Source organism: Xiphophorus maculatus, chromosome 22 (assembly GCF_002775205.1).
Source record: "Xiphophorus maculatus strain JP 163 A chromosome 22, X_maculatus-5.0-male, whole genome shotgun sequence".
Taxonomy (NCBI): Eukaryota; Metazoa; Chordata; class Actinopteri; order Cyprinodontiformes; family Poeciliidae; genus Xiphophorus; species Xiphophorus maculatus.
Genome location: NC_036464.1, coordinates 12848203 through 12871047, shown reverse-complemented (window position 1 = coordinate 12871047; position 22845 = coordinate 12848203). Strand labels below are relative to the sequence as shown.

The 22845-nt window shown below is 37.1% G+C and overlaps 2 protein-coding genes across 4 annotated transcripts in view; one reads left to right on the top strand and one right to left on the bottom strand.

Moving 5' to 3' along the window:
• The window catches only part of rassf4 (Ras association domain family member 4), a 29987-nt gene that overhangs the window by 5554 nt on the left and 1588 nt on the right, over nucleotides 1-22845 (top strand). For 2 of the 3 annotated variants that reach the window (XM_023327300.1, XM_023327299.1), the window contains exons 2-9: nucleotides 6495-6552; nucleotides 6689-6764; nucleotides 17812-17918; nucleotides 19047-19126; nucleotides 20877-21046; nucleotides 21453-21554; nucleotides 21629-21680; nucleotides 21768-21889. In XM_023327300.1, coding sequence (XP_023183068.1) covers nucleotides 6500-6552; nucleotides 6689-6764; nucleotides 17812-17918; nucleotides 19047-19126; nucleotides 20877-21046; nucleotides 21453-21554; nucleotides 21629-21680; nucleotides 21768-21889 — 762 coding nt within the window. In that variant the 5' untranslated portion in view covers nucleotides 6495-6499. Of the gene's footprint in view, nucleotides 1-6436; nucleotides 6553-6688; nucleotides 6765-17811; nucleotides 17919-19046; nucleotides 19127-20876; nucleotides 21047-21452; nucleotides 21555-21628; nucleotides 21681-21767; nucleotides 21890-22845 lie in introns of those variants that run through there. The other variant, XM_005813427.3, reaches the window with a different exon arrangement.
• Nucleotides 3317-4757, bottom strand: LOC102231635 (C-X-C motif chemokine 2-like). The gene is made up of 4 exons (XM_005813421.3): nucleotides 4648-4757; nucleotides 4368-4497; nucleotides 4187-4270; nucleotides 3317-3830 (listed from the first exon to the last, which is right to left on the bottom strand). The coding sequence occupies exons 1-4, from the start codon at nucleotides 4712-4714 to the stop codon at nucleotides 3701-3703; spliced, it is 411 nt and encodes a 136-aa protein (XP_005813478.1). The 5' UTR covers nucleotides 4715-4757; the 3' UTR covers nucleotides 3317-3700.

The following is a 22845-nucleotide window of genomic DNA, read 5'->3' as shown; positions in this document are numbered from 1 at the left end:
CAAAGACGGGTATTATGTATTTTCTAGGCACATCATATATTATAGCACAATCAAGTAACTATGTCACCTTTAGTTGTTATAAAAATGTTGTATATATCAAAGACAACTTAAAAGTAATTTGGCTCCTCAATTAAACACCTTGAAATTGGGTCTCTGTCTCTTTAAGAAGCTCCTACTCTTTCTGACACTCCGCCTTCATCAATGCCCCTCCATTAAGCCTTGTACAACCATCCTTAGGTGCATCGGACTAGTTCTAGGAGCTAGGAGTAGTTCGTATGATGAGCTCAGCAGACACGTTGTTCCACCAGGTGTTTGCTCATTTCTGCTGCTGCTAGTCTGGAGGAGTTGTGAAGGTGAGATGTGCTCTCCGAGGGGACTCTCAACTGGAGACTGCAGCTCCAGTGAGGAACTTTTAGGAAATATGCGTCACTTTGTGAGAGCAAATATCTTGGCACCTCTGAATGATACTTGAATGAAAGATTCAAGTATCATTCAACACTTCTTTTTTATTAGGGAATAACATTATAAGATGATAGAGCTCAAAATGCAAGTTTATGTAATACCCCCATTTCAACAAAATTGGACAGGCATAGAGAGCCTGACTTCATTGTATTTGTATAATTAGTTTCCATTTATTACTCTCCAGGCAGTTCTTTACAAAATGAAAATTGCGTACAGTGATGATACAATAACAATAAACTTTGATACATTGTGCATTACAGTATGCACCTATATGTGCAAATAAGACCATAATCTTTTGTTTGGGTGCTGTTCCTTATTGTTGCTGCCCTGCAGCAGAGGGTATTCTACTAACTGTTCTTGCGTGTGGGAGCAAGTTTCTCAGTTAGAAATGTATCTTTGTCAATATATTTGAAAAGCTAATTGGTTGCATGTTCTCTCCTGTTTTGAACAGAGTGTATATTCTGGAAATGGTCCTGAAGTCCTTTTCAGCACCACACCCTGTCTCTGCTGCACCTCATCTTTGTATATTATGTATATACACATAACCTGCATCTTAACTCGAGTCGAGCAAATCTCTATCTCGTTGTAATCTGTTGATGACAATGACAAATAAATCTAATCTAATCTTGTCTTATCTTATCTTATCTTATCAATAGGACACTTCTTTTGCTCTGAAAGGCTCACGTTGGTTGCGAGAGGGTTTGTCTAAAGAATGTGTGTTATTAAAGGTTGATCACAGGCCAAGTGGCAAATATACTTAGGCTCAGCTTTACGATGCTGTGGGATTACATGTTCGCAATAGTCTATGGAGGATGTTCTCTTTCAAATGCAGATTATGAGATACACACTGTTTTAAAATTCAAATACAATTTTGCATAATTTCATTTGTTTATTGAGTTAGAAATAGAAATAGGATGCTTGTATTGCATTGTAAGATTAGTCTTTGCCTCGTGCAGGTGACAGTGGTGAGGGTAAAAGATAAATGGGGGTTGGACTGGACAGTGCATGTGTGCACTCAGGGTGATGTTGTGGCTTATGGGAAGAAACTGTCCCATAAGTCTGTTTGTCCTGGTTCTAATGGGCCGGTAGCGCCTGCCAGGGCGCAGCAGGTCTAACAGGTGGTAGGTGGGATGAGTTTATTGTTGTCTTCTCGGTTCTCCTGCAGTATCTCTATTAATGTTTGATAAGGGAGTGACTTCTGATGGTTGTGCAGTGCAGCCCAACCAATGTGGAATGTGTTTTCAAAGGCAGCCTTGTATGAAGAAAAGGAAATTAGAAATCATAAAACCAAAAATATTTGCAGACAAAATCTTTTTTCTTACAGTAGGTTGTTAAGTCATTTTAATCAGAAATGCAAGTCAGTCAGTCAGTCACAAGGTCCATCTGAAATAAGACTGGGCAATAAATAAATATTGCCATTTAATCAAATCTACTGTTTGTAAAGATTTAGTCACCAGTAACATTATAAACGGGAAGGGAGTTTTGCTTTTCGTTAGATTAAGAAGATGCTGCCCAAGAATGAATGTTCCAAAATCAACAGCTGCAAGATGGATAGAAAGTTGGATTAACTCTCTATACAAGCCAAATGTTGGGGAAAAGTTTTTACCATCAAATAAGACAGCGATTGAGCTGTTTGTCCACAAAAAACGAGAATGATTTTTGGAGGAGTCAAAGTAAAGTTTTCAATCCTAGGAACAGTGTACCAGTGGTTAAACATGTTCTTAATCATGCCAAACACTCATCAAAACCATTTTGGAGTAAATAAAGCAGGATAATATCAAGTATCTGGAATGGCAGTAACTTTAAGCTGGCAACAACCTTAAAGCATCATTAAAAGCTAGGTGCAGGCCAGGAAACCAATTAATTAAAATCACTCTGCCTGTTATCAAATTTTCTGCCAAAAGTTTGCCGGAATATTGCTTGAGGCTACAAAAACCATGTTCATCTTTGTGACTTGCTATGGAACATTTAGCCAAAATTTATATTTATAGATTAAAACCTACATGTATATTTGTAACTTTCTACCGTTAATTTGCAATTTTTGCAGGTTAACATTTAATCAGACCACCTCACTCCATAATATTTGACTTTCACTCACTGTGGTGATAACAGAGCAGTTATGGAAAATCCCTCCCGCATTTTATTTCCCTCTAACAATGCCTATCCTGTTGTAAAATTTACTTTCACTTTCCATTTCACACCCATGTTCTGTTAGCCGTTTGGTGGGAAAGAGATCACATGATGATTTCGCAAGAGTTTATATGAAAGCCTTTTGGATTTCTTCTTATTCTCCAGGATTGGAGCAGTGCAGGTTGGAGCTTGTATCTGTTATTAAATGTTGGGCTGAAGGATAACTGTGTTATTTACACAGGTCCTTTCTTGTGGCTCTTACTGGATGTAGCTTATGAAATACTTTTACAAGACCTCTCAGGCAGCATATTTATGAGTTAACACAACATCCAGTGGCTCATTCAAACAGGAATGTCTGTTGTGCACAACCAACAATAAAAGTATAAAACATTATTACTGTACTCTGATCTGTGCTGTAAAACTCTTGCTTTACATCTTTAGATCAATCTGACAGTCCTGCTTTACTCAAATTCTACTGTGAATTGACTTAATATAGTTCCTTTTGTTATAGCTTAAATACACATTATTGTACAGCTATTTTAAGAAAGATTAGTTTGTTTTTCTTGCAGCTGCTGACTCACATCCTGGAGTTTTTTAACTAAAGAGGCCAGGGTGCCACTGACCCCTCATGTCCTGTTAAGGACGGACTTATCCTCTCCTTCCTTTAACTGTGATGTACTATCAAAGCTTGAGCCTAAAAAAATCACACGATACCAGATCTGTTCTTTTATATTTATTTATAAAAACAGCTTCAAAAAGTTTATATATATAAAAATAAATACACGGCACACTTTCTCCAGCTGTGTGTAACTACACACAAACAGTTCCTTTTTCAATTCCTCGAAGTGAAACCTGTCACTTTGTTCATAGAAATAAAATTAGTCTCATTGGGGGGACAAAGCCCCCTGCTGCCAAGTAATACAGATTTTCAGCTTAGATAAAAACTAAAGGGAGCATGATGAGGAGGAGCTTTACTATTATAGATTTTTTTTAAAGTATTTAAAACAGGCACTGTTGTACTGCAGTCACAAAAAACAGTGCAGCAGCCATCAGTCCATACACTCTTCCCTCCACACAGTAGCTTTATGCTGTTTGTCAACCTGCTGAACTATTTGGATTGTGAAGATGATGTTCTTCTGGTGTGCCTCCTTGCCTTCTGCTGGGGCCTCGGCCGGCGCCCGCCTCGCCGTCTCCTCCTCCGCAGACACACTTTCACATCGCAGCCCAACTTCTGAGCTCTGAGAAGGAAATAAAAAGCATTAGAAGTAATATCACGCATTTGAATGGGAAAATAAACACTTAAACATGATCTGTAGGAAAGATCAACAAAGTGCTAAACTGGGTGCTCTGTATTTACAAAAAACAGCTTGAGAACAATCAAATACAGGTAGGAGTGATTTATGTGAAGTAGGATCCCACCCTGTTCCAGATTAGTTTCAATTTACCTCTAAGCTGAAAGTATTATATGGTCCGCTTACTGTTTTTAAAAGCTACCTTTCATTCTGATTTCCTTAATAAACCCCTAAAGATGCAATATTTTCAACTATTACTGCTGGGGACACTCTGGAGATAAGTGTTTTGTTAAGATTCTTACCTTTTCCAGCATCGAATCAACTGTTTCCCTAGTGGTGCTTCAGGATCTAAGCAAACATTTGAGTTGTTTCGCTTCAGTGTCACTCTGAAAAGCACATAGAAAAATAAAACACATTTACTACAACTTTTAATATATTTCAAGGTTGGCTGATGTATGGCTGCCTGCAGCGTCTGGAACTCACATGACTGTAATGTTGCTACAGGTGGCACTTGTAGGGTAAACCTTAAGGTCTGTTAGTTGCCCCCCGATCTTCTTTGTAGTCTCTGGACACAAACATCTTCCGGGGACGTATGTGCCGTCCGCCTCTCTCACTGCACAGACACAAAAACAAGATTAAAGGTTAATCCACTAAGGCACAGCAAGAGTGAGAGTCCTTGTTCACCCAGCTTTTTTTTTTTTTTTTGCAGAAGCTATAATGTACTTTGGCTTTATTAAGAACTGTTTTATAAACATGTTCTTACCTGCAGTGAGTAGGCAACAGAGGATCAGGAGAGCGAACTGACAGACAGCCTGAAGATTAAGCGCCATGCTGGAGACAAGACAAGCGTTTGCACTGAGCTCCGTTTTGGAGTTTTATACCAGCATGCTCCTCCCCCGACCACTCCGCTCAGGAGACGGGTTTTCCAAACTAGGAAATTCCCTCGTTTTGCTCCTGAAACTAGGATACATGGATAAAGTACAGCTTTCCTCAGGATGTGCCATGTCATATTTTTAATAAATGAGTAATTCATGAACTTTCCTTATTTTCTACTGTGCAACAAAAAGAAAATTAAACTCAAGTTCTCTGGATTTTATTTATTTATGTATGTATTTTTGTTAAAGTTCCAGAGAACTAAAGTCTACTTTACATTTCATTATTATTTTGGGAGCAGAGGCAGATTTTGTCCCTGAATGAGACAAAGACATTCCTCCTCAGGCTCTCTGTAACCCTAGCACAAGGTAATAGTTTTTTTTTTCCCTCTGTTGGCTCGGTGTCAACAACCCCATGTGATTTCTCCTAATTCAGTGTCCCTGCATGAAACCCTGAAGCAATAGCTTCCAGAGGTTTTGTTTGTAAGAAAAGATTCCACTCAGGTTGTAAAGAACTATTAAATATCGTTTAACTTGTTACCGTTTTGTCACATTGTGTGGGTTGATTTTTTTTATTGATTTTTTTTGTGATTGATCAACACAAAGCGCTGCATAAATGTGAAGTGGAAAGGGGATATTTTATGGTTTAGTTTTCTTTTTTCAGTTAATAAAAATCAAACGATGTTGCCTTGCATATGTATTCATCATTCTGAGTCTATAGAAATACTTGTCATTGCTTTTACAGCTGCAGGTGTTTTGGGGATATGTCTGTAGCGACTTTGTACATACAGGGTCGTAAATGTTTGCTCATTCTTTTCAAATACAGCTCAGGCAGGACAGACAGGAGAAAGGCTATCTGTGAACAGAAATCCTGGCAAGTTGTCAACTGGAAATAAGTCTGGACTTTGACTTGGCCATTCTGACTCATGAAAATGCTTTGATCTCAATCAGTATTGTTCTGTTCAGATGAATGAACAGATTCATTCATCTGTTCCTCTGAACAGATGAATGAATTTCCTGTGGTAGAAAAAGATTCCCACAGCATGATGCTGGCACTACTCCGTTTCACAGTGAGATTGAACTGTGGATTTCTGCAGCTCCTCTAGTGTTAACATGCACATCGGGTTTGCAGTTGTATGATACTATTTCCTTTTCACATAAGGAACTGATCAGAGAAGTTTTTTAAACTTGTCCTCGTCGTCCCTCACCTTGCTTCTGTGTTCCTTCAAAATACTTTTTTTGTTTTCAAATCTTCTCTCACAAAACTCCTAGACCTCACAAAACAGCTTTTATTGAGATTAAATGGTGGATCAAACATTGAGAGTTTGCTTCTTAATTTGTTGACCTGAAGAATAAAATGGTTGCATTGGGATTTAATTGGATGAATTTCAAGGTGTCTGGATGCGAATCCACCCCACACTTGTACTTGTTTTCTTTTTAAAGAATGTAGTAACGCATCTTTTTCATTCCTATCCATATGTGCTAGTTTGCTTTGGTTCACAATACAAACCCCCCAGAGACAAATTAAAGTATTTAAGATTGTAATGTGATCAAGTATGAAAAAGTGTAGTAGGTGTGAAGACATTTATTAGGAACTACACTGATTTTCTTTGCTGCCATTATAAATGACCCGCATAAGATGACATTGTGCCTTTCTCTCTTCAGATCTTTATTTTTAAATTGTTATTTGGGATTATGAACAGCGACTATATAAACTGTTTTGTCTCGTTTTCTCCAGTGAGAATGTGTGAACGTCAGACCTTTGTAAAGCTCAGTGAAGAGAAGCTCATACCAAAGTAAGTGCTTAGTGAACACAGACAATAAACCAAAGTCAGTGTGTTGATTAGGCGTGATACGTTTCATTTATCGCCAGCAATACCTGCATTGTGGGTGAATTGACAGCACTAATCCACCCTTTGTGTTCATATTCAGGTCTGACATCCTGTCACTGCTGAGAACCTACAACTGCTATCATGAGGGAAAAAACTTTCAGCTGCGGACTCGCGAGGTAAGAATGAGATGCTGCGTTGCTGCTGGAAATGTAAGGAAGAACGGAATAGCTGATGCAAACTGCTGTGCCTTATTGTGAAATGCCTCGCACATGTTGAAGCACAGCAATTTGATTTTCTAACAGATATGAGAACCAAAAAAGCCTCATTGGCTGTGAATGTTGACACAAAGCCCTTCAAGATTCCTGACTTGCTTCCCAACATGGCAAGTGGGTAAGAAACCAAAAAAAAAGCCCCTTTGTTCCTCAAAATTAAGACAGAATGAGAAGGGCAGGCCCGTCTTTCAGTAGAAAACTCTTAGAGAACTAATTTCCACAGTAAGCTCTTTTTCTGTAAAGTGGTTCGGTCATTTATTTGATAATTATCCTAAGGGTTTTGTGGTTTGGAGTTCCCCTTTGTGTTCACCAGCAGGTTTTCCAGGGAGACCATGCATATTTCTCAGTGTCTATACAGTATAAGGGCAGGGCACAGTGGTCAAGATGTGTCCCTCAATTTTATTCCCTAGTCAGACCCACAACCTGACAAAAACATAAACAGAAAAATAGCATTGTCGCTTTCTGGGGAAATCCCACACAGCTGCACAAGATGGGCAGAGGAAACCGCTATAAAAATATTTCTGCAATATCAGCCACAAAGAAAACAACAGTTTAGCCGCCTTCAAAACTCTAATATCATGTAAGATAAAATGTTACCAAATTTCTCCTCATTCCAAGTGAATAGAAAGTGATCCAGCACAGATTGACTCAGCCCTGTAAGCCCTGCTTTGATGTTGGAAAGCAGCACTGTGTCATCTTTCAGCTATGCAGATGAAAAAAAATGAAAGGAAAAGTGTGTTTATGTAACTTAACCGAACTGAACTGTAAGACTAATGGATACTTTTGGTTCTAAAACTTAGGTTCTTCAGTGATTTAGCTGTGAACTACTTTTATTTTATAAAGTATTCACACAAGACATACTGGGGCAGATGATGAGACAGCAGTTTTATTCTTTTCATGACATACAGTTTCTACATTAAGAAAGATAACATTATGTTTGCCCAGGCAACAAAAACGTTGACAAATATGCATTATATGTAGATATAATAGTTATATAAATAGATAAATACAGATGCTACTTGGTCCTGAATGTCCTGTATCTTAAGCCCTAAAGATGGCTGCGTTTGTTCTGTCATGGGTTTATGTAAGAGCCCAGAATACAGACTGTTTCAGTGATTTAAATGGGTGCTAAATAGCTGGTCAATAAGTAGATAATATCAATATTTTGTCCTGGTAGACATAACCAATGAGCATTTAAAATTCCTCTTAAAAACAAGGTGTGCTAATAATCCTAATGAGAGCGGGGCAATAACTTATTTGACAATATTTATCCTTTCAGAAGGATTTTCTCCCCACTGCATCTGCCAGGTTTTTATGTAAAAACATTTTTAAAAATGACACCCCTCCAGCACTCCTGTCTGGGAGGTTGTACTTTCCAGACAAGAGGTGGGGAATCTTTTAGTTAAAGTAATATTTTTTTTTGCTTGTTTTTTACATAGGTTTTGCTTATATTTGAAATTTTTAAGCATTTATCTTCAGTTGTGCAAAAAATTAAAACTGGTCAGAAATGTGGATCATTTACAGAGTTTAAAGTTGAAAAAATGGATTGTGATGCTGCATCTTGCGTGCGTGACAGAGTTAAAAACTGTGTTTATAAAGCAAGAAATACCAAATGTCATCTCAATACAATTTCTGCCAAGCCCCATACAATAGCCCCATACAATCACAATTATAATACATTACAGTTAAAGTCAATTGATCATATATTGCAAATTTAGATATCTACCTAAGCACCTTGTCACTAATCTTAGGAAAAATCATTATTGGTAACTGTAAGTCATAGAGTGGCAGTGGAAGGTCAATCAGTTGTAGCGTTATGGCTGAAAAACATAACTTTGTATAGTCATTATAGTCCAAAAAAAGATGGATAGAGAAGAAACATCTCAGAATCAGTAGATCTGAAACAGATTAAGGGTTCAAGTTAAAAAAAAAGTTGTATAGGATAAAGGTTGGACTGGACAAGCACTGTTAGCTTGGGAATTATTATTTAAATAACTCATCTTAATATGATCCATACATTAACTCTTTTTGTATCACAGTTCCAGTATTTGTTTAATTCATACAATCTTACTTTTTTCAGTATTTTTGTTTGTTTGTTTGTTTTAAACAGAATAAATTGGTGACAAGTTTAAATGAGGGTTATCTGTAAATATGCATGAGTCAAATAATCAGTCATTGTTAGATTCCTGAACTTGCATCTCTTTGTTATGGCTGTACAGACTTGTCCACTCTGATTCTACAGATTATGTGTATTTAGCTCTTTCACAGTGCTGACCTACTTGGCATGTACAGCCCTGCTAGTAATCACAAGACAAAGAAAATAATTTCTTGTCTTTGGTGTCCAGAGATGCACTTTTGTGTGTTTGCAGTCAAGTCAATGATCTGTGAAATTGTTTTAAGCCATCCTAATTTCTATTGACTTTGCTTCCAAGAAGCCAAATCTTCTAACTTCTTACTGACTTACTGAAGTTTTTCTAAGATTTCCTTTGGACATTTTCTCCAACTTGTCATCCAGATTTTGTGCAGTGACCAATCATAGCATAGCATGCTGTGCACAGAGTGCTTAAAAAGTTGAAGAACTTTCATTAAATCAATCTAGAACTCATGTCTTTGAAAAATACAAAAGAAAAAAATTCTTATTTAAGTGGCAAAATACTAGTATATGTTGTATGTTTTCTTTCTTTTCTAACTAAACTTAAATACAGAAATTTGAACAATTTGTGACAGGCTGCTGGCAACGGAGTGCCTAAAGATTAAATGAAGAATAGGTTCTCTGTTAAATTGTCTGTTGTATATCAACACAGATGCATCCTTTGGATTTAAGAGGCTTTTCCTGCCTGAGTGAGTCATAAGTGAAATATTCTTGTTAGAGACTGGAATAAAAATGAGTGGAAAAAACAGTTAAAGCCTAAAGAGAAACTTCATCAAAATCTCTTCAAACTGGCTCGCTTCTAGGGCAACAAATGAAGCAGAGAGGGATAGCTTAAGCATTTCGAAACACACTGAACATAATAACCCTTTTAGGTTAGTCAATTTGCTCTTTATGAGAAAAAAATTTATGCAAAATATCACTTGACCATTCCAGTGTGGCAGAAATGCTGAACTTACAAACTGTAAACATCTAATCCTTTTTGGATGATAATTTTGATATGATTTATATAAACACGAGAACAAGTTTGTTTGTGTTTTCAGAAAGTAGTGCTAACTATTTAATACTCACAAAGAAAGCATTATAAGCTACTGTATGTCTTGTTTCTTCATCTTACTTGATCAAAATTGACAAACGTTTAATTTTTAATTAACGCGTTCAGCTCCTAAGTTGGTGATATGGAAGAGGGAGAAAACACAGTTACCAATTTTTTAATTTTAACAGAGGTCTTTATCTTTTCTTTAAAAAGCTAAAAGTAAAATATGATGCTTGACTTCTAGTGGAATAGCACAACAATGCAGGTATAAGTTAAGGAATTAGAGTATCATCAAGTAGTTTAACTTATTTCAGTAGTTTAATTAAAAAATAGATTTCTTACACATGGAGTGATATATATGAAGTATTTATTTCTCTTAATTTTAATGACTGTGACCAATAGCTGTTTAAAATATGAAAAAGTTTCTTGAAAAATGTCACTATTAAGACCAACAAAGAGGATATATTGGCATTCTAAAAAGTATTTCCATGTGCTCTACAATATATAATGATATATATTGTAGAGCATTTGTATTTGTTTGGGACTACTTTTGTGTAAACCTCTGCATCAGTGCATCATGGCATGGAGGTGATCTCTGTGGGGCTCTGTGATGTGCTAAGGAAGTCCAAGCTGCATTTTTCTATGAATCTTCTAATAATTTTATGGTAGACGACTGCAGTAAATTTGGACTTAGTAAATAGCAGGTTACCCTGCCATTTTGATGATGATATGTCTCTTCACTCTTCCTTCAGATTCTAGGATATTAATTTCCTGCCACCCCTCCCCTCCACTGAAGTTTAAAAACTTCAGTGGAGTTTTTAAACTCCACTGAAGTTTACTCCACATAAACTTCAGTGGAGTTGGATGTCCAACTCCACTGAAGTTTTTAAACTTTGGAGGAAAATAATAAAAGTTTATTTCACACTTCAGGTTGCAACAAAACACACTACAAACCATCTTTACAGTGAACCCCTTATGTGTAACTGTTTTTTTTTCTACCCATACCGCTTCCCGCGCCCCCCCTGCAATGAGGGCACCTTGCCATTGCAGGGGGCAATGGGCACCCTCCCCCCAGGGGGCGCGCCCCACACTTTGGGAACCACTACCCAATAGCTTGTGCAACTTTTTCAATCTGACTTTTTCTGTCCACTCAACTTTCCATAAATGTGCTAAAACACAACATGCTTCTAAAGAAGCTGGTTGTTCATATTGATATATTGTTGTGAGTCCACAACATAACATTTAAGTAACTAAAATGATTTTTTATTGTTTTAGGTAATATGCAAATCTTCAAATTTTATAGTTTTATGAGCTGTAAAGAATAATCAGAAAAAAAATTTCATTTGAAATACTAAAATAAAATAAAACTTCTTGGTTTCTGTTGTATGCTTTGATTTAAGAAACAAAATAAAATTAAATGTATGACCCCTAAAATACTTTGCTGACGTCTAGACTAGATATTTAGATCAGATTATGTACGGTACATTTATGTGGGGCATCTCAGCTGCAGACCCAGCTGATGCAAGGCTACTGGAGACTTAGTCACTGGATATTTTGTGGTTATAAAGGTCAGACCATTGTTCAGCAGTAACATTCTTTGGTTATGCATGTATGCTGCCCAAAAGCCAAAGTTTGGAAACTCATTTCGGAAATTTCTAGTAAACATATAGACCATATGAATGGGCTTAGATGTAGCAAACATGCAGCGTCATTCCTCTTTGCCAAACAGAGCGGTGTGATATAAACAGGTTGTGTGTGAAAATTAGAGGCAGGTTGACACAGGAAGATTTGTAGGTTACAGTCAAGATTAGATCATAATCAGGTCAGGTGATGTGCGTTAGTCATTTCAGAGTGGACATGTTAGTAGGACTGACTTTACAGCCGTCAGGTAAAGCAAATGAACCAAACCACGTTGAGAAGGGAGCGAGCTGTAACATGTACGACTTTTCAGAATGTTCTTCTATTCTTGTGTTTTTCAGTGCTAGAGGCCCTGTTTGAACTGTTAGCACACAAAGTTTCACAGACAGGACTTATTACACATTCAGTCTTTTGACAAGATTTGATTTTAATTTAATTTCATGCTGAATTAGTACTAAAATTATTTGATTGTTGACGAAGGATATGTACATAAGCTTAGTGAAAGGAAAACTGATTCTTAATTGTAAGACACAACAATGTGAAGAATCTCTATAACTGAAAGCTAATCACCTTAAATAATTTTAGCTGACATGAAACAGTGTATCTTAAAGGTGTTTAAATAAATGTAGAATATGTGCTTCCTTCCTTTGTATCTTGTATTATACTGATATTTACAACCTCTTTGGATACTGAATGAAGATAATTCACCGCTTCTCTGACTCACCGCTCAATAAAACACAGAAGTAACTGTTTGCCTTGGACTCTTTACTGTAGTGACCCAATACTAAATTATCATGTGGACAACCACGAAGCGCCCCCTTGTGGCTATGTGTAGTATATGGCTTCAAGTTTGAACTCCACCACTAGATGGCGGTAAAGTCATTGCTAAAAATGTAAAGCAAAATCAACTTGAAGATGAAAACGTAATCATAACAATAAAAGTGTACATGCAGGAGTAGAAGCAAATGTCATAAAAAAATACTAAAGACGTTTACATTTAGTTAAAGTCTAGAAATCCTTCATTTTAAAACGTATCAGCATCAAATGGTTAATGTAAACATAAGAATCTTGCATTTTAGGCTCTGAAATGTTGACTTTAGATTGTAGTGTACTAGATTTTAGTGCAATTGCTTGTTAAGAACCCACAGAAAACATGTCTAGAAACACAGCTTTTTAAAAACTACAAAAACGAAATTGGGTAGAAATTATGTAAAGATTGTTTAACTTACAGTTTTAATAGTCATGCTTTAAATAGTTTAACTAGATGTACCTCAAAAGAGGTACATCTCGTTTGAGGTACATCTACAGGTATATATATGTATATATATAAATGTTTTGTTTCTGTTCGTTAACTCCTCCTGATAATTCTTTTATACAGCACAAAAAAGTTACAGAATGATATAAATTGCTTGAAGGAAATAAACCAGAAAGAAAATTGTGATATTTTATCATTTTATTAGAAACCACATCTTACGTCTTAACAAAATATTAAACTCTGTAAACACATAGATCACATAGAGTCTTTACTAAATAAAAATATAAATATATAAGTTACATTTGCACTATTATCATGAGCCATGGCGGAGCAGTTCATCCTGAGGTTCCTCCGAACTTATTTCCTCGCTCCAGCAAAGTACCCACATGATGTCCGACAATAGCAGCATCTCTCTTCAAGTCCTTATTTGTCCAAAGAGCCAGTCCACGGGGTCTTTGCCCCTGCTGTCTCGTTCTCTGCTCATCCTGAGGGAAAACTCCTCTGTGCTGTGCGACGGCAGACTGGCTGCTCTGGAAGTCCTTGGTGTGCGCGAAGACACACGGGCAGTTTTTGAGAGCTGATGCTGCCGGGGGGACCTCTGGAATCTGACGGGGCCGTAGCTCGTGTCCTCGACAGGCCGCGCAAGGGCTTGGATGCTTGACATGTAGTCGTCCAGCGAGTGGGATCCCTGGGGTTGTTGCAAGGAGGAGGGATGGACAGGCAGGTCCTCCAGTGTCTCGGTAATTGTGGGTAGTAGAGGCAGAGACATTAGCAGCCTCTTGTTTTTCATGCTGCAGGAATAAGAAGAAAAACAAACTTGTTAGAGATTATTAAACCTGTGTTCGTTGTTATTCTAATTTATCAATAAAAACTTACATATTATGCTGGCAAAACACTGGAGTTCTACTTTTCTATCTTTTTTAAATTGTAAAATTTTGATAGTATCATATCAAACAAAGATTAAAAAGAAGAATCCTGCTCACCTTCAATGTTTGAGTTTGGGTCCTTTGAACGCTGGGATAAACTTAGCGCCGTCTAATCCGTGCAGCAGAGTATGAGAGGACTTGAGCATGTGTCCAGGCTTTATAGGCTGGCTACAACACAGTGATTAACCGCCTTATCCAAAAATAGCTTCGCTGACCTTACTCACATCTATGTGAATTGGTGCGAGCGTGTACATTTGAGGGTGTGTCTGTGTATGCTCAGGAAACTCAGGAGTGGTGGGTTAGAAGAGTCCAGTGCTGCAGCTGCGCTCAGTGTTTACATAGCAGAAACAATGAAGCCCTGGAGTAACCGCACATACACACACAGAAATATTTCTGTCCAGTGTTTTTGCCTGGAGGTAACTTTCCTTATGCTGTACAGTCTAAAATGAAGTCATAAACAATGTTTACATGCTGAATGTGATATCTTCCATTAGGCAACTACAAATTTAATCTTGTTATGAAACTATGACAGACCAGTTAGAGTTTAAATGGAAAAATGTGTCAATCATGAGGCATTCAGGGAAAATAAATGTTTCTTGTTTATTTAGAAATATAAAAGATGTGCTTAGGTAAAAAAAAAAAAAGCAGCTCTTAATTTTTTGTGTGAAGATATACGTATATATAGCTCAATGTCTTCAGATCTCTTCACTTGGAGAAATGTTCCCTAATTTCAAAACTTTGGATGAAGTAGCTCTTCTAATACTAGTGTTCAGTGCGACAGCAGAGCGCTGATTCAGCTTCCAGATAAAATCAAAACCCTGAGACATTTGATTATGCATAATAGGGTGTAGGAATGGTCATTTATTGCACCATTTATCATTAATAGTGATCAATTACTTGTGGTAAGAATTTTGATTTATCGTCGTCACAGCAAAATCCAAATAATTGTCAGTTTTGTTGGGATTATTTTTTACTTTTTCTCCACTGTTTGTTCAATAGGAGTTTCAATTAAAAAAATAAAAATTTAAATTATTAAATGCAGTTACTGTGTGTTTTTCAGTGGAACAAATTAGACTCTTTTATGTGACTCTTGTCCAAGAGACGTATATTACAAATGGTTTCCAAGGGCATTATTTGAGTTTGTGGGGATGCAGCCATATAGTTACCTAAAAAAGGACATAATAAATGGTTCTTATCCTCATTTTTGTCATTATTGCAATAGTACCACAAAACATCAGGATAAAACTTTAAGTCAATATTGCCCATGCTTAAGTGGTTTTGCAGTTCAGGTCCATGAAGGCCTGAATACTACACAGATTAATTTTGCTATGACAATTGCGATTTGACCACATTAAACGTTTCCTGCAGACCAGAGGATCCTGAAAATGATTCACAGTTTTAACTTGTGTTCTGAGTTATAATCCGGTTGTTTAGCTGCATGCAGTAAATTGCGGCTTTCTAAACATATGTTGAACTTGTTTGCCTTGAACCAGAGTGTGCCCTCGGGGTGATGTAGCATCCAACCGTATCAGATCGCCACAACAGCTGTAGGAATGGCAGATGGCAAATATGACCTGTCTTTATAAACCTTTATAAACAGGCTACAGTAATAAGAATGTGCATGGTTTTTCATTCTGGTTCCATCTCTTTTCTCCCCCCTTCTTTTATCTTTGCTGATGATGTTGTTTTGATCATTTATGCTTCTTAACCTGCAGGCTGTTCCAGTAAAACTGGGGCTCTTGCTTTTGATGAATTCACGGTGACATAATGATTCTCAAAGAATGGGAATTTTATTCATTTCAGTCAATAAGTGACCTGTTGCAACTTGTGTTAAGTGCTGGAGTTGAACAAATCTTCCTGCAAAACTTGATGTATTTGAACTTTTTTGATTTAAGATTCATGTCTAAAACAACAAATGCCAGCTGTTCTTCTCACTGTCAAATGGTCACATCATGCCACCAGACTGCAGAGTTTCTGACTCGGCAAAAATAATCCCATGCACTTTATCTCATGTTTGCCTTTTTGCGAACTGTTCCTACTACTTTTACCCGTCATACGTCTCCAAATCTCATTGATGACGTCAGATTTCGTAACTGGATCAGGGACGGCTCGTACTTAAGTTGTTTTTGGCCAGACGCAGATGACAGTTGGGACCGATTGTTTGCTGGATTTGGGTTTTTTTGCCTGGGCCAAGTTGCTGGTTTGAATTCGACCCGCCTCTCAGAAGCCTTCTATTAGCACTGGGATGAAAAGAATAATGGCCAAAGGTGTGTGCGGAGTTGATATAAAACGTGTCTGAACCTGAAGGATTGTATGGCTTGAACCGTCTTTTAAGAAGGAATTACGTCTCTTATTGTATAATGTAATGTGATGGACAACAGATCCCGTAGGCTTAAGCCGTTGGACCTCAAAACTTTGAACTATTGTTGGTGGGATTTATCCTGTCTGTCATATTCAATGCTCTCTTTCTTTTTGTACTGTCTTGGCTAATAGAGTTTAATCAAATGGGATTTGCAAAACATTTTGAAACAAGTAAGGCAAGTTCATTTGTGAGAAAAGAACAAATTTGCAAGAAAGTTTCATTTTGATCTCAAAAAATGCATTTAGAAATGTTTGAAATATTAAAAAGCTAATTTCAAACAAATGAACTGATCTTCAATAATCTTCAATCTCTCTGGGAAAACTACAATAAACAATAATATCATGCTTCAAAAGGAGCCAATCGTTTCTGGATATCTCAGCTTCTGGCTTCTCTACTGAGCAGTAAAGATTAAATTTGGCCTGAGAAAAAAAGTCTTGAGGAACTCCACATATGACCTTTGCTTATTTAAATTTGTATTTGCCAAGTGACACAAAGGGGTCTGCCAAAGACGATGTGTAAGGAAAACAGTTAAGATTCAAGAAGTAACCAGAGAGGATTGATTTAGACCAGGGGTCTCAAACTCCAGTCTGTCACATTAATGTCAAATAACATACATGGAAGTTTGTAGTGGTAATGTAACAAAAATTTGAAAGAAATATGAGAAAGTTTGCAGTTGTAAAGTTTAGCCAATGTTTACTTTTATTTCTGTGTTTACTTTTAAAACAAAATTATTAAAGCAAAAGCTTTACTGCATTTTGACCGAGCTTTTTGAACATTTCTTGAATTATTTCTCCCGTTTGCTGTTTTCTTGATGTTTCCAGAGGTTTGTTTTCTGTAGAGTAGAATTTAACCCAAAGGCAAAACAGAAACTCAGAGCTTGCATCACCTGACCAGCCTGACCTTTTAACTTATAAAAACAAATTTTTGTCTTATCCTTTTTACTTTGGTGTTAAGATCTCTGTGACAATCTGATTGAAACAAGTAAAACCAATGTTGAAAGATCCATGTTGTATTGCGGGTAATGACTTAGAAATGGTGGTTATATAACACATATTTTCAAACTGGGGAAACAAAGAGCCTTCTTAGTCTGCAATTATAATATTCACAGCTGCGGTGTTATTTCCTGTTTTTATGAAAAATAAGCGTAATTAGCTGCTGACTTATGCCAAACTATTCAGGTCAAAAGATTTTCATTACAATTACTATTTCTCCTACATATGTTACACTTATAGATGTAAATTATAACAGTTTTTCCTAAAGTAAAGGTTATTCAGAATTATTTTTCTCCTCTAAAGTTATTCTCATTTATGTTAAATTAAAAGCCTCACCCAGTGTCTACGTGACCTACAACACTTGCTCTTTTCTGATGCCCCCTCAGACATGACTTTACTCCTCCACTGTGGAAAAAGGGGACAGCCCAACCTGACTGACTTTCTCCAGTTTTCAAGGCTTCCCAGTGCAGCTGAATGCGACTGTTCCAGCACGTACACCTGAAACTCAGCCGCTGTGGCCGTCGGCCAAGCAGGATTTCCTCCCTGAACATTTCTGTTGATTATTATTGTTCTGCGTGGTTCTCTTTGTGCAGGAGGATGGACAGCTCATCCTAGAGGGGCTGCTAAACATTTACTGGGGTCTGCGCCGACCAATAAGACTTCAGATGTTTGATGACAACGAGAGATTTCGTCTCAACAGGTTAAGCCGTCTGATTCATACTTCATACAGAGGCCTTAATGGGCTCAACTGAGAAGAGAAGGTCATGTGAGAGCAATGCTCTCTTGTAAAAACCTGAAAAAGTCATTGTTATCACAATAAAGTTGCTAAGTTATATTAGTGTATTGCTCTTTTTCATTTGCCTAATTGTAGCTTTTCACTTCCTTGAGAAAATAGCCTTGCAGATTAAATTATACTGCTGTCAAACTATCTGACCACTACCCAGATTATAGCAGTTTTGATAACCATAGTCTGGTGTCAGCACTGTAGCATGAACAAGACTCTTTTTGCCCTTTTTGGCAAGGAAAATGTAATCTTACTCTAAAAACATGCTTTCAGTTTTGGAGTTTTGACCAATATTTGGAAGCCAGATGTGAAAAATAAATAAAAACACAGGTGTTTGCATTGGGCGACGAGTTCATCCCCCAATTCAAACACTGACTGATGGCAATATTGTCATAACATAGAGTTTAAATTTAGTCTGAAGTGACAAAAAAGTTGATTTGTATGGAACTAAAACCAATTGCAGCTCAGTAAAAGCTGCGCATATCTCCACATAACATTATAATCATCATCAAAATGAAATTTGTATTGGATTATTGATAAGCGGGTGAAAAGGAGTGGTGATAAGACTGTGGGACACATTCGGCTACAATAAATGAGTTGAAAGTGAAGCAAACTTCTTAGTGATCCATTTGAACACGTTACATATTTGAATAAAAAATCTTTTTCCCAAGAAGTACAGCAAATAAATAAAAGTAAAAAAAATCTTAGCATATAACATTTAAATTGTTGGTCTTTTTAATAAATATTGTAATTTTATTTGAATATATATGTGGACTTTTTTGTTAGACATAAAGAAATAAGAACAGTTAGAATATGTGTTTTAGACTCAGTGAACAGCTATATAGATGAGGGGTTATGAAACTAACATTTCCTTTCAGTGTTCACTCAAGAAAGCAGGCAAATCATTTTAAGTGCTAAAAAAACTTATTAAATCAATATTCATGCAATGGCTTGTCTTTTACTGTTATTTGTCCACTCCAGGAAAAGGCAGACAGCCATAAAATTAAGACAAAAATAATAAATGAACGTTCTTTTCTCTTTCAGGAATGAAATATCTACTGCGGCAAAGCAGGCATCTGCAGAATCCAACAATAACTCACTGAACAGAGAACCTAGACCGGCTGGTGAACGCAAACACGTGCAGTCATGCCTTCCCTCTTAACAAACACAAACACACACACACCCAGACCTCTTGGATTAGTGCGGATTACACGTAGTGAGACGCACCCTCGCAGGTGCTTTATTCAGCAGGTCTTGTGGAAAGCTTGTCGCACGTGTTAGTTTCCTCATATGCCAGCTACACCAAATCAGATCAACAACACTATAAATAAACAGAATTACACTACTTATGTCCATCATGTTGGCTTTTGCAGCCTGTTTGGTCAGTTGCTCCTATCTGCTACGACAGATAAGCAACAATGCAAGCTTCCTTTGTGCGTATTTTATTTATATGTGTTGACACAGTGTTGCATTGTGTCAACAATGCAACATTGTTGACAGTTGTTGCATTGTGGTGTTGCATTGTCACCACAAGCCCTGCTTTATTCAGCAGGTCTTGTGGAAAGCTTGCCTCACGTGTTATAGGTTCCTCATATGCCAGCTACACCAAATCAGATCAACAACACTATAAATAAACAGAATTACACTACTTATGTCCATCACGTTGGCTTTTGCAGCCTGTTTGGTCAGTTGCGCCTATCTGCTACGACAGATAAGCAACAATGCAAGCTTTCTTTGTGCGTATTTTATTTATATGTGTTGACACAATGGTGCATTTTAAAAACAAAGTTCTTGAATTGTGACACCTTTTATAAATTTTATTTAGTCCACATGTAAAATGCAACTCAACTCTGCAATAACATGTCTAAGCAGCTTAGTGGATCACAAGAATACAGTAACCGAGGCATGTAGTGTTTATAATTGTATCAAGCTGATTGTCTAAGAATGAAAATTTAAGGGGTTTTGTCATTCAGAATCTAGTGGCATAGATTTACTTTTGTACACAAGCTTGTTTTGGTTTTATTTTGTATCCCAACAGAAAATGGGTGGAAGAAAATTCTATTTAAAGCTTCCCGTATCGCATACCCAGCACTCATAGATTCCAATAACATAAACAGCTTGAGATATTTTGCTTTAGCAGTTTTGGAAGTCAGTAGAGAATGTTTTCCTATTGCTGCAACACTTTTTCTCAAACCTTAATCACAAACCATTTCTATATATATATATGTATATATATACATTTTTGATTCTTCATAACATGAAGAACAAGCTTTTTAACTTCCTGAATGAAACAGTAAAAACACTTATTAGTCATGATTTTTAATTAACGCATAAAAGGGTACTGAATTAGTAGTGTTTGTTGAACCTATTTTAACAGGGTACCATTCATGACTAAAACAGCTAAGACAGTTAATTTTCCAAGCACGCTAGCAAGTTTGACATTAGTGCTGTCTTTTATGCTTACGTAAGTTTTAAACAAACTCTTGCTCCAAAGCAGAAACTTTCTCAACACAAACCTCATGGCAGTGAGGCAACTTAAGTTGATACAGTTAAGCCCCAGCATGATTCATATTTCTGACAGATTTCGTTTTAAAAGGATTTAATTCAATCCGTACGTTTGTCTCTTAGAATTGGAAATGAGACAGGTAATTAAACAAAGTAAAGGGACTATCTTACATTATTCTTTCTTACAAAAAAATGTAATGTTGTTAGTGTTTAACCATTGTTGAATATTTTAAGTCTAAATAATTTCACTTGCTAATGTTTATTTGAGAAATCCTCTTTATCTTTTCATAGTGTCATGCAGAGTGCGGAGGGAACATTGGAACAGTATTTTATTAAAAATGTGTAAGCATAATTTATTTCTTGCTTTAGGCGGTGATATTGGGGGTCAAGAGGAAGAGGACTCCCCCCAGCTGCTGAGGACCAGGAGTGACGCTTCCTTCATGCGAGTTCAGAGGAGGTCAAACACACACACTGCCGGAGACCTGCAGCGCCTGCGCACACACAGGTTCTCGATCAATGGCCACTTCTACAACCACAAGGTACAGTGAACAAAACACTCTCAATCAGCTGTGATCACTTTAACAAATCCCCTTGTTGAGATATCCCCAGATGCAGACGGGCGGTGGTTTCCTTTGACTGTACTTCTGCCGAGTTTCACAATGGCCTGCTGTGGGCTGATTTCATTATGTGCCACAGAAAACAAACTTAAGGCAAAGCTAGCCGCATTAGTTTCTGCTTGATTCAGCATGAGTTGATGTTGATGTTGAACAGAGTCCAGCTGCAGATGAAAGGATTTCCTTTCTCCCGTTGCTTTCCTGGCCAAAATGTCCGACATGTTCATTTTCAGGAACACACACTCAACTTTTCAAGTGTACGAGAGGTTCTGTACTAAAACAAAATGTACTTTACTCAAACATACTGGTTTATCTGTTTTTCTTCATTTAGACGTCTGTTTTCACACCAGCTTATGGTTCGGTCACTAATGTTCGAGTAAACAGCTCAATGACAACCGGACAAGTCCTCAACCTGCTGCTACACAAGTTTAGGGTGAGCACAAGATCCTGGCTTCAGTTTTTTCTTATAAGTTAAACTTGAAATAATGATGATTTGTTTTATTTAAGGTTGAAAACAACTCTGAAGACTTTGTCCTTTATATGGTACACGAGTCTGGAGGTAAGTCTGTAATTGCTGTGGTTTTGGAGATATAGGTATTTGTTTTTGTTGGTAAGCAGTTTATTTTCTTTTGTGCTGATCTGGTAGAAAGGACACGACTGAAGAATGATGAACACCCTCTGGTCACTCGCGTGCTGTACGGGCCCTGTGAGAAAATCTCCAAAATCTTTATCACAGAAGCCGACCTGGGAGAGGAAGTGACATACGATGTGAGTCTTAGTCTCACTCACCATGTGACTGTTCTCTGGAACTGTTCTACATAAGTGATGCTTTTTATAATATTTTGATAGGTTTCAATGGGCCAATGAAGGATATTTGGGCTAAATTTAGGAAGCTGATACATCACATCCTGTTTTGGGACAAATTTAACAATAGACTAAGATGACTGAATATCTGTTGTGATGCTGCTTGATATATTTTGCGTTTTCCAAATCTTTCTTATTCTTTGAAGTTTTCCATATTTTGCAAAGATAAAACTGCAGGCTTCCATGCTTTCATTCTCATTTTATCTAAGAGACAAACACAAAGTAGCTTATAATTATTGAACAGAAGAAAGTGATACATGTTTTTTCCTATTTTTTGATGCCTAAATTAAGTACAGTATTCATAAGGCAGACTAAGAAAATAGAGAAAACTTATGTGCCATTTAATGGGAAACGTTTAATAAATCAACATAAATGTTCACATAATTGTGAAGTGGTGGAAAAAGAATTCATGATTTTCAAGGTTTTTTTCATTAACAATACACCCTGGAAAACATCCATCCCTAAAGTCCTAAAATCCAATGCCAGTTCCCATGAAAAGTCACATAATTAGTGAACAGTCACAAACAAATCCATATGAAACCTCTATAGTTTACCTAATGTCATTTATAGGACACAGCAAACACAGGAAAGGGGTTTCTTCAAAATATTTCGCCTACATGCCAAATATGATGTGTTGTGGAAAAAAACTGTGCACCATTCCCAGTGTGAAAGATGTTGGCGGCTGCATCATGCTGTCAGGATGTGTTCTTCCAGCACGGACAAGAGCAGGAAACCTGGTCAAAGCAGATTGGAAAATAGAGGGGGGAAAAACTGGGAAATAGTGGAAGAAAACATGTTAGAGGCCACAAAACACTCGGATTGAGGTTCAGTATTTAGCAGGACAAAAACAGGACAAAAAA